The following is a 12453-nucleotide window of genomic DNA, read 5'->3' as shown; positions in this document are numbered from 1 at the left end:
GTTCATTCACAATTGATGTATAGTCACCCTTATTAAAAAAGAAAACCTTTCGAGGTCGACCTCTTGGAATTAAATATGGAAAATGTCGAACATTAGCGGCAATACATTTGTGGCCGCTTGTTCCTGGTATTATCACAGTGTCGCGCACTACTGAAGGCCAGTTGCAGAGCAGTAAATCTAACACTGAAGATGAGTGCTCAGTTTCCCGTGTAGGCTCAGTGAAGTACTGATACAGGTCATTAGTAGTAATTAATTCATAAAAGGTTGAAGAAAATGAAGAATGGTTCGTACGAAGAGGGCAGGTAGTGACCGCTGATCCGGACTAAGAGAGGGAAATAACTAGAAGGATAAGAATGAGGTGGAGCACATATGGCAGGTTCTCTCAGATCATGAATGGCAGTTTACCAATATCCCTCCAGAGAAAAGTGTACAACAGCTGTCTTAGCCAAAATTGGAAAAATAACTTCGCAGACATGATCAGCAACGAGTCTACTTCAGAACCCTAGAAGGCTAGCAGATTAGCAAACTGCCTCAGTATCTTTTTAAGCAGCGATATCCTGAATTCCTCTATTTTCCCTCTTAGCGCTAATTAATGGACTTCCTCTTCACTAGCTTCTTCCATTCCCTCTTCAGATCTAAGCTAATTCGAGACCTTACCATTCTGTGGTCGCTACAGCGCACCTTACCAAGGACGGCCACATTCTGCACAATACCAGGGTGAGCGAATAGTATGAAGTCTATTTTATTTTTAGTTTCACCACTAGGGCTCTTCCATGTCCACTTCCTGTTTTCTCGTTTGCCGAAGATGGTATTCATGGTCCGTAAATTATTTCTTTCTGCCAACTCTAATAACTCCCCCCTGCTATTCCTGGAGCCTATGCCATTGTCGCCTACTGCCTGGTCTCCAGCCTGCTTCTTGCCTACTTTCGCAATGAAGTCACGCATCAGTAAAATGTACTGTTATTTTACTTTGTTCATTGTCAATTCCATGTCTTCATAGAAACCTTCAACAATCTGGTCATCGCAGTTGGATGCAGGGTACTTTTATCTTGTACCTCTAATTAGGCGTAATTAAGATACCTGCCACCCTCTCGCGTTAATACTATAGAACTCCTCTATTCTGCCACATATATCCTGATTGATGAGGAATCCCACACCTAGTTCTCATCTGTCCACTACTCCACTATAGCACAGTACAAGCTTCCCCTTAGTACTGTATATGCCTCATCTGTCCTCCTAATCTCACCAAGCCCTTCGATAGCCCACTAAATACCCGCAGTTCCTCGAACAGCACTGCTAGGCTAGCCTCACTGGATAACGTTCTAGCGTTAAGCATTAAGTCAAAGTCAAAGCATTCTTTATTACTGAACACACAAGGCAGTGCATCAAAAAAATAAAAAGCCGTGTCACTAGGGCAACAGTCCAGAGCAAAATAGAATAACATACACCAGGCAGCCGTAATGAGCAAAAAAACTTGAAAAAATAAAAAGTAAGAAAAATAAACAAACAGAAATAAAAATGGCTTGAAACAAAAAAACGCACTTGAAGCAACACTTTCAAGAAAAGCAATAAAAAAAGAAACGGACAGTAGTAAGGAACAGGAAATAAAAGTTTACAAATGTCAAAAAAGGCGGGGGTCAGGGCCCTTCCTGGTGTGACTCAATCCCACTTGGGCTAGAGTCGCTGGATAAGTTTCCAGTGACTCTAACTTGGGCATTCGGCGGCAAGAGCGGTCGGAATCGGCTGCCGCTGAAATGCTGCCTTATTCACACCTCCCGGCCACCATGTCGCCACTCATGACGTACATAGATATGGTTAGAAGCAAGCATAAATCAATGCTGTCTACGTACCATAAGCATATGCATGCTTACGTACACTAAATAAAGGTATTTTTTGGGACGTTACAACAACGAATTCAGACCGAATCGAGGGATCCTGCTTCGAAAGGCGCCACCATGTTCATTGCGGCGGGAATGCAGTTTCCTGCTCATGTCCTATTGGCTGATGGGAATCGGTGAAATTTTTCTGGCGGCAGAAATCTGGCCTGGACCGATCGAGGCTACATATAAGTAATCCTGTATATAATTATATAAGTCCTATATATATATATTTATTTATTTATTTATTTACTTATAGGATACCTGCATCGCCTGTAGGCCATTACAGCAGGGGGGCTACAAATGTTAACTGTCACTTTACATATTATTTCAATTAACGCATGGTAAAAAGCATTGTTCATCAAAATGTACACAGTGCTTGATGGAAAACTGTTCCATTCTCGCACAGGGACGTATCCAAGGACGTATCCAAGGGGGGGCCTGAGAAGCCCCCCCCCCCCGGCTTCACCCTATACAACCGCCCAACTGCCCACCTTGTGTACGCAATGCCTTATGACCTCAAGAACGCAAATATAATCTTAATTCATAAGAAAGGAGACGCCAAAGACTTGAAAAATTAGACAGATCAGCTTACTATCCATTGCCTACAAAGTATTTACTAAGGTAATCGCTAACAGAGTCAGGGCAACCTTAGACTTCAAACAACCAAATGATCAGGCAGGCTTTCGTAATGGATATTCCACAATAGATCATATTCACACTGTCAATCAGGTGATAGAGAAATGCGCAGAATATAACCAACCCCTATATATAGCCTTCACTGATTATGAGAAAGCATTTGACTCAGTGGAAACAGCAGCAGTCATACAGGCATTGCGGAATCAGGGTGTAGAAGAGCCTTATGTCAAAATACTAGAAGATATCTATAATGACTACACAGCTACCATGGTTCTCCATAAAGACATCAATAAAATTCCAATAAGGAATGGTGTCAGGCAGGAAGACCTGATCTCGTCAATGCTGTTTCACCACCTGCTTACAGGAGGTGTTCCGAGGCCTGGATTAGGACCATTTGAGTGTAAGAGATAATACTTATATAGGTTCATGAAATACAAAAACCGAGGATGTACAGGCTAAAGGTGCTGCAAACACCTGTCAAGAGCCTCTAGTCCTGGACAATGACATTCAGCGGCAAACAGCAACACTTTTAGAAATTTTGCACAGAAGCCATCCACAATCAAAACAAAGCCTAGGAGGCAACTTAAAAGTAAAATACAGTTGCATGAAGGAAAGAAGTATAAGGCGTAAAATTGAAAATGTATCTAAGAAGACCTTCAAATGGGCCTAGTTGGTTTGTAATCTTCGACACTGTTACTGCGCTACTGATGGTTTACACAGACAAGAACGACACATACAGACAGGGCACAAACTATCAACTGATTTTATCGAGTGGGAAATACATTTTATATGAACTGTTAAGATGAAATAAGAAGGGACACAAAAACAAGAAGCTTCATGGAGATAAGTTGTCAAATCTTCTTCTGCTGACAGGCATGCGTGGAGGATGCAGTCGTTTCACTTCCTTAAAAATTTGATCTCTCACTTCGTCAGCGGTACCGACGGGTCGCTTATGCAAGTGCCTTCCTTCTCAGACGTCATGCAAAATGCTTCATATAGCTCCCTTTGCATTTTATCTTGGGATCGCAGGATGGCAGTGGTGCTATCAAGCAATGGCTTACAGTTTCTGCACTTGGAGCAATGCGCCGCCAGATTACCCGATGTGGGAGCCAAGCCGCATAACCTGCGCTGCTCCCGGAGCCGTTCATTCAGGCATCGTCCCGTCTGGCCGACATATGCCCTGCCACATGATAACGGTATCTTGTACACGACTCCTGAGTTACATGCCACAAACTTGGTCGCACGCGGCCAAGCACGCGACCAAGTTTGTGGCTGCAGCAATAGCATAGTGCTCTCATGCTGTGGCCACCGAAGCTGATCTGTTCGCACCGCCACGGGTTTGAATTGATTTCTCCAGGTTGGCTAAGGTCAACCTCATTGAAAGTCTCATTTATCTCTTGCCATTTCCTGCATTACATGACTAACTTCAGAGGCTTCACCACACACCGGCATTTTCCAGGTTAAGAGGCCAATAGTGCTTTCGCATTAAAAAAATAATTTAACTCCAAATATAGGGCGCATACCCCCTCCCGCCCTGCACCATGTTACATAGTTCCCCACAGGACGGCATATGCGCGCAGCTCAAAGCAATAAACGACCAATGATACAATCACGAAGCCACCAGTGGGAAGGAAAGGAGGTAACAGATGATAAAACGGTGCCCTCGCATGAGGCCAGCTAATTAAAGGAAGACTGAACCGCAAACAGTTTGGTAGTTTCGAATTTGGACACATGCAAATCTTCGTCTGGGAGAGCAAACACCAGCGCAAGCAAGCCAGGTAAACGACACAAAATTCGGCCTCTCGCCACTCGCGTCTTTCGCAACTGCAATGACGACACAACCGCAGTGATCTCCGCGTGCTCCCGCATACATGTGAGCAGTGTAGCGCAGCGGAGAGCGCAAAATAGGCGAGTAAAAGTTTGCTTTTTTTTAATCCGTACAAAAAGTTGGAGGAGCGCAAATTATGCACAGGTGCAAATTACACAAGTAACTATGGTACCTTTTTCACATTTTTATGTGCACATAAAAGAAATAAGCATAAACAGAGGCCGTATCCTGAGTTTGTGTCATAATAAAAAGTGTCATAATCTGCCACAGCAGCCACACCTTATTCGTCAAAACACCGGAAGCCGATGTTGGTTAAAAACAGCACGATGTCACTGAGTTACCGTTGCCTCAGCAAAGCGTCCAGTGTCGTTATTTCTCTTTGCTGTGAAATGGAATGCAACCAATGCAACAGAAGAAAATTCCAGCCACAAGTTTAGTTTCGCATCACATTCCACAGTAAAGGGTAACATCAAAGATGCTTTATTTACCTAATGGACTTCCAAAAAATCAAAACAATAGTTCAGATACTCTTTCCTGTACTGTAAAGGCTGGAGGTGCACTTAAAGAAGATATTATACTCAACTACGTATGACTTTGCAGTTACAGAGGCGGCTGCTACCTTGGCCGCTACAGCCGTCGATCACCAATAGTAAATAAAAGGTAGCTAGCTTGTTCGCACAACACGGCGTTTTACATTTATCCTGGGGGTAAAAGGGAGTGAAGCGGAAAATTTGTGGCATGCACTCACTCGCTGCATAATGCGCGCTCATGTTGTGCTGAATCAAGACGCCATGACGACCTGCCGTCTATATTGCTGCGATCGGACGGTTGTGCAGACGGTAATTTACGTTTTTCATTCCTTTTATGCAGGCACTGCAAGAACCGTGAGATGCCGCTGTTAGGTTCTTAATTTTTCTGCAGCAAATAAATAAAAGGGATGAGCTAAAAAAAATCTTGCTGGTGTTTCTCTTCATATATGCATTGGAAGAATTTGCAGACGAAGTTTTCATAGGTTTGCCATGATACGAAGTGCAGGCATGCCCACACTGATACCTGAAAACTAACCTGCAAGCTAACTCGCGAGCTCAATGCAGAGCCACACCATCGCAGCTATCGAGAACAGTATGTCAAACATGTCGGTGTAGTAGCGCATCACTGATGACTGACCATCAGTGCAAATGAGCGGTTTCACGCTGTCAGGCATAACACACGATCATGATGCAGGATGCTTCAACAGCTAATAGAGAGTTCTCGTATAGGAAATGCACTTTCGCGCGCAGTAAATGCAAGCATTTTGTGGGACATCATGGTTTATGTTACATCATTCAATGTATGCAGACAATATAACGCCAGTGATTGTGGGGCCATCCGGTTTGAATGAAGAGAACAATTTCTACAACAATGTGGCCTCTGCGATCAGCTCCATTGCAAAGGCGCGCTGCCGGAACTGATCGCGGAGGCCACGACAACAAATCGGTGCTCGTAGGCCTAGGAGCTACCAAATCGTCTAACAAAATAAAAAACTGGCCAAATTTATCGTCCATCCAATTTGTTATAGGCAGGATAAGATGAAGCGAAAGCCCCGTACCCAGTTTATAGCCAGTTCACATGCCAAAAAAACACATTAACATCGACAAGTTCACTTCGAAGCAAGAGGCGCTGCTTCAAAGCGCACCGCCACGTTGGCTGTCCTTGAACATCATGCCGTTCTTTCGCCTCCTTCTTGCATCCAGTTGTGCACCTGTGAAGGAGGCGAACGAACGGCACGAAAAACAAGAAATGAATGCAGCATCAAACACAAAGCCCCGTTTGTTACCTGTGCCAGGGGGGGTTGTGTACAGATTGCCGTTGTCGTGTGGCGCACTATACATCGGCCAATCTGGACGAAGCGTCGACGAGAGGCTAGGAGAACACCGAAGATTGCTCGGGGGAGATTCTCTTGATAACCTCCCTAAACATTGCCGCACGTGCAGTACAAACGACAAGGAAAAGGAAATCCAGTGTAAACCGCTTTTTGAAAAAACGACCATCCTATTCAGGCACAGGGAGCAACTCACGCGTGAGCTCATGGAAGCCTTTCATATGCGCATCAGCGGCGATAAGTACATTAGTGAGACTTCCATCCGCTTCTCTGATAGGGAGTATCTGTTCCTAACCAAATAATTGGGATTCACGGGGTAACATGTGGTGTTCATTATGTTTGCTTGTTTTTGTTCTTGTTGGTTTCACTATTTATTCGAGCATTGTCTGGAATAAACCTTTAGTTGTGAGTAGCGCTCATCTTTGTTTGTCTCGCTTGTCCTCATTGTTCCGCGCCAACTTCTTCAGTATGCATATCAACCAACTAGACCAACTTTCTGCTCTCCTGAGTGTTATATATGCTAGTTTTTTTGTCAGGGGATGCGGGCTTCACGTTACGGCGCAGGTATCCAAGTGTGCGTGAGGCATCAGCGCAGATGTTTTGAACATTAGTTATCCATGATAGCGATGGTGTTAGTTGGAGGACACGATATCTGTAGGATAATGCGCCAATACTGTATTGATGCTGATTCACGGTGCGTTTTCAGCTGAGCTACATTGATGTGCATTTGTTAATGTTTAAGGAGAGGAGAGATTTTTCGCACCAAGAGGAGAGTGTGTCAAGATCGAACTGAAGCAAAGATGAATCGTCGGTCGCCCTAATCGCTCTGTATATGATGCAATCGTCGGCAAAAAGCCGTAATTCCTATTTTATATTTCAAGGGAGGTCATTAATGTAAATTAGGGATAGTAGGGGTGACAGACCAACGCCCTGAGGGACTCCCGATGTTACATTGTTAAGAGGAGAGTGGCTATCATTTGTAGAAGTGAACTGCTTGCGCCCTGAAAGAAAATTTTCTATCCAACAGATTATGTTGACGGGAATTCCTAATGATGAAAGTTTTTGAAGCAAATGATTGTGGGGGACCCGATTAAAAATGCTTTGGAGTAATCGAGGAATATAGCATCTATTTGGAGGTTGTCATCCATGGATTCGAGCAAATCGTGTATGAACTCTGCAAGCTGGGTTTCACATGAAAGGTGTTTCCTAAAACAATGCTGGTGCGAATAAAAAAGTAGTTAGATTCAAGATGTGTCATTAGGTTCGTGGATATAATGTGTTCGAGTAATTCTGATGGCACACTGGTTAGAGAAATAGGACGGTAGTTAGAGGCTAATTTGCGGTCACCGGATTTAAAGACTGTGATGATTTGGGCAATTTTCCAATGATCCGGAACTTCCTTGGATTCTAAAGACTGGGTAAAGCTTAATTGTAGTATCTGGGCCGAGGTCGCTGATGTGTTTTTAGTAGTTTATTATTGATATGGCACTGAGGAAAACATCGCTGTGCCCTTTTATCTGCTTCACCACTGTGCCAGGAGTGGTATGAGGACTCCCCGTGAATGTGATTGAGAGGGCGGTGATGTCATCAATACTACCACGTGACCACCAGTGGACCAATCATAGGGCACCACCAAATTAGAAAACCTGAAGACCTCCACAAGTTTGGAAGTTGGCCCACCCCAGAAAATAGATCAAGTTGCATCAGTGGGTCGGATTAGTATTATCCCAGATGATAAAGTAGTCCAATGGAAGGCACCAGAACATTCTAGAACGTGTTGACTCATGCATACCATACAAGGGCAATAAAACTAGTTCCATTCGGACTTCTGGTGGGAACAGTGCAAAATGAACATTAGAGTTATTTTGGACACCATAGCAGGCAACCTAAATGCTACCGCATTTTCTTCTTTAGGGATGTGGTTAAGAAGGCACCTCCAAGTTATTCTAGTATATTCCTTTAATCTGGGTCATCAATGGTTGCGTGCGCGAGCACAAGTGCGGAGATCGAGAGTGACCAACGGGCACCTTGGCGTTCACTGCAGGGACTACGACTGCCTGCTGCCCTGAAAATTCCTGTTATCAGGACAAGCAAGAACCACCCCGCTAGAGACACAACAGAAGACTGCACCAGTTCCCCTCCATGATTCGCCACCGCTGCACCAGGAGTGGTACGAGGGGATCTATGAATGTAAAGCAGAGAATGACCAATTCCGCATATATGGGCATGCAGGCAGAACCTAGGCAACAGAGAAGGATTACTTATGCGGGAGGGATCTCTCATGCTATCGTGTTGTGCTCTTAACGGGTAAGTTAAGCCTTATGTGACGGTGAAAGAGCAGTGTCTGTATCTGCGAACTGATATGCAAAGAGGACTGCAGGCCACTGAACGGACCCATTAAAGCTATCATGTCATACCCTTAAAGCAGAGCTTGTGTGTCCCCTCAAGTTTTTTTTTTTTTTCATGTTCTGTGCCTTTGCCCTGCAATGATTCCTCAGGCACGGCTGGCTTTGTGTGGAGTTGAACCACATGCGTGGAGGTTTGCAAAGCATTTTGTTGTTTCTGTATCTTTGTTATCCCTTTACATTTTCTTACACAGCCTTCGTTTCGTCAGCTTCTCCATTTCTAGAGCTTCGCTGCTTGGCAATACATGTACCGCTGACAGCTAGCGCTTGTTCAGTTTCTCCCTTGTGCCGTCTTCCTCCCGTTTGTTTACCCATCACTAAGTCACACCAGCTAGCCCAAGCCACCACAACCACCACACCATACCGTTTGAGACAACTACTCCCATGGCCACCTCGAGCAGGTGCCCTACCCAGGCAAGCAGCAGCGATTCACCCACCACAGCTTCTCTGGCACCTGTTGGTGGTGCTGTTAGTTCATAGAGTGCCGCCTCTTGGCAAATGGCACAGAGCCTATTGACAGAGCCTGACCTGGAACGGTGTCGACGGCTGCTCATCCGAGAGAGGGGCACAAATTCGTCGTCGGCTTTCACAGGCAGGTTGCACTGCTGCATTGCACAAACAATGCACCACATGTCAGTGATGCGCTCAAACAGCGAATGCAGGCAAGGGCTGCCGCAGAGATAGAGAAGGTGCAGCTCACCGGACACACCAACGAGTCAGTGCCATAGTGCTTGCATGATATCTAAAGTGGAGAAACAGCGCCAATGAAAACCACAATGAGACACAATTCGAGAGCTAAACATCATAGCGAACAGGTAAAAAATTGTGAAATAGTTCAATATAGCCAAAAATTCGTAACGTTTGTAAGTGTTTCAGGGAAGGTGATCACTAATTTTTTAAAATACGGTTTTTGAGGTAAACAAAAGCCTCTTGCAGCTTAACAATATCTGTGTTGGCGGATGTCAAAAGCAGGTGATTCATGTTAAACAGTAAAGTGTTAGCTAAATTATAATAGTTAACTTTTAACTATTACCAATAGGCACCTGATTACAATTAGGCTTGTAGCCGGCCATAAGTAATCGCCACATCAGTTTTTAGAATTCCGAAAATGCGATTGCCCTTGCCGCTGTGGCTCAACAAAATTTGGCTATATCGACTGAATAAGTGCACTGGAGTGGTTGCTTTACCTGCACGCTTACCAAAAGCGCATGCATTTTGGCACGATGTAGCCAAATTTTGTCGAGCCACAGTGGCAAGGGCAATCGTGTTTTCGAAATTCTAAAAACTGATATAGCTATTACTAATGGCTGGCTACAAGCCTAATTGCAATCAGGTGCCTATCAGTAATAGTAGAGTCCTTCAATAGATTTATAGCCACGAAACTCCTGCCGAAGTTTGGTTTGGGGACAAAAGCGGTTGCCAGAGGCGCCATCGCTGATCGACGATGGGCAACTGGCCCGGCGATGTATGGTGCAGTTGTGCCAAAAATTCTTCCTTCCATGCCCGTGTTATTTGGCTATTTAATAATTCATGAGTGATTGAAGTGGATGTCCTGTGTCTGTTATGGTTCCGTAATCCTAACCAACTTGACAACTGTATACAGAAAGAGAGCTGCGCTGTCAGCACCACGGCTGGCACCGTATCCATGATCGTCTGGCTGCTGTGTAGAGACACAGCTTAAGGCTTAATTGTGACATTAAAACACTGCCAGAAAGTGCAGTGGGCTGATTAACCTACAACCCACACGTGAATGCAACACAGTGTGCGGTAAGGCAAAGGCCGCATTAGCAGACAGCACTCATTCGATTCGCCTGGGTTGCTTACTCCGGCGGGTGCAGTGGACACGAATGCAGGTTTAGCAGCACATGGCGTTATACTGCGGTAGCTTGTGTGGGATTCTATTGGATGGTTTGAAGCATGGCTAAGCATCAATCACTGCAACAGAAGAGCATCGCTCAACTTTAATCGCGAAAGTATTTTCATTTGTGCTCATCTTCTCAGCTTATAAATGGTGCATATCGGCCAAGATAGCTTCATATAGTTTTGCCAGCAGGGTGCCGCCATTTGTAAAGTGACAGCACCACTAACCGCCCTTATCCCAATCAAATAATGCTGTTCTGAACTGCTGAGCTTTGGTGCACAATACAGCAATACATTGCAGTCTACTTCAACATAGCAATGTAAAATATTTTGGCAACTTACCCTTTCCCTTCTTTGGTGGCATACGTGTGCAGAATGAAAAAGCGAATGCCTTAAAAGAATGAACATTTTATGCACATATACTACAGAGAATAGAAAAAGAAGAGACAACATGGGACTTTTTGCCTGCACTGGCTCGGCATTTCCCACGCACAGTTGCTCAGCTTGTTTGCATGTACTGTAAATTTAGCAAGCTTCTGCTGACAGTCGTGGAGCTGGTACTTCATATTGCGAAGTTGAAATTTTAGTTTGTACAGCTCGGGATTGTGGGTGGGCTAAGCAGTTTAACGGGCTTTATTCAAACTTTACCCTACTTCTAAAAAAAAAAGAAACAGATAGGTGTCCTTGCAGCCAGTGCCTGTTTTTAGTGTTTCAACCTCTGACGTACAGATACTAATGAGCGTTCTGTGTTGACATCGAGGCCCGCCATCATTAGCTGTGTCATTAGGGTCGACGATGGCCAGGCGGTTGGAACAGGCACGATATACGGAGCGTCCTCTGCTGTGGAGACATGCAAAGCGATATGGCATCGATTTGCTGATAGCTGAAAACGTGGTTTGTTCTTGGTTAAGTATCATGGAAACTCTTCTAATGCCCTCGGAATAGTGTCAATTTTCAGCTCGAGCAGCTCACGTCACGATGAAACAGTGTCCTCGTTCAGTATACAAACATCGCCGTACCAAACAATATCCGTGTTATCGAAATGCTTCTCACAAACGCACATATACAGGGAATCAAAGGAGAAGCCACCAATTTCTTTTCAGGGTATCGAGCATTGCGACTTCTCTAGCAGTTCGGCATAGATGGGAAACGAAAAAGTTGGCACCTTTTGTCATTGGCCATCATGCGGAGCAACATGCAAAAAGGTGAAGGCATCATTCACAGCACACACTCGTTTCACAACAACACAGGCATTCAAATAATTCGGCACTGTACCTGATAAAATGCTGGGATAAGAAAAAGACACAATGACATATCGCAATATGCCGCTTTCTGCGTAGTTTGGCAGCCGCCAGCTCTGCCGCTGGCCAGAACATGCTCCTCAGTTGACGCAAGCGCCACCGCGCGGCCACTTTGGGCAGCGTACCAAGCTCTCCCATAGAGTAACGAAGTTTCATGACCATAAAGCTGTAGAAGGACTCTGGCAATAGTTAAAAAGGTAATTACCATATAAACGTCTGTAAAGGCTGCACCCGTGTACAGGCCACACCCTTTTTTGCCCAAAGAAATAATAATAAAAAAAGATCTGTGTAAGGGCCGCACCCAAACTTTCCACAACGTGCGCGAGAAAAGCCTTTGAAATGTACGGGCTGTGGCCTCTGTGATCAGCTCCGGCTGCGAGCAACGGCGCGCCTGTTCGCAGAGGCCACGCATGTGCACTGGAGCTTTCAGGTTGCGCCTACGCATGGCACCCGTAACCACGGGTCATCAGCATCATCGGGAACTTTTGCCTTCACCGCGAGCTCCATATCGGTATCAGTATCACCAGCCTTCTCCCGCTGTCAAAGGCACGGGAGTTGTGGTAGCATGTTAGTTCACCATAGTTGTGGCTTTCGTGTGCTGCCGCTGAGCGTTGCAGTTTTAGCACGATGGGCAAGCACCTTAATAGCTACAGAGCTGGGAGTTTCCTCTGCAACACGGCAA

The 12453-nt window shown here is 45.0% G+C and overlaps 1 protein-coding gene across 13 annotated transcripts in view; it reads right to left on the bottom strand.

Moving 5' to 3' along the window:
- LOC144124427 (ubiquitin carboxyl-terminal hydrolase 4-like) overlaps window positions 1-12453 on the bottom strand; it is a 176210-nt gene that overhangs the window by 64696 nt on the left and 99061 nt on the right. For all 13 annotated transcript variants that reach the window (XM_077657065.1, XM_077657067.1, XM_077657063.1 and 10 more), the window contains 2 exons: window positions 9311-9352; window positions 9139-9215 (listed from right to left, as the gene is read on the bottom strand). In XM_077657065.1, the coding sequence (XP_077513191.1) occupies window positions 9139-9215; window positions 9311-9352 (119 nt within the window). The remainder of the gene's footprint in view (window positions 1-9138; window positions 9216-9310; window positions 9353-12453) is intronic.

Source organism: Amblyomma americanum, chromosome 3 (assembly GCF_052857255.1).
Source record: "Amblyomma americanum isolate KBUSLIRL-KWMA chromosome 3, ASM5285725v1, whole genome shotgun sequence".
Taxonomy (NCBI): Eukaryota; Metazoa; Arthropoda; class Arachnida; order Ixodida; family Ixodidae; genus Amblyomma; species Amblyomma americanum.
This window is presented reverse-complemented; position numbering and strand designations above follow the sequence as displayed.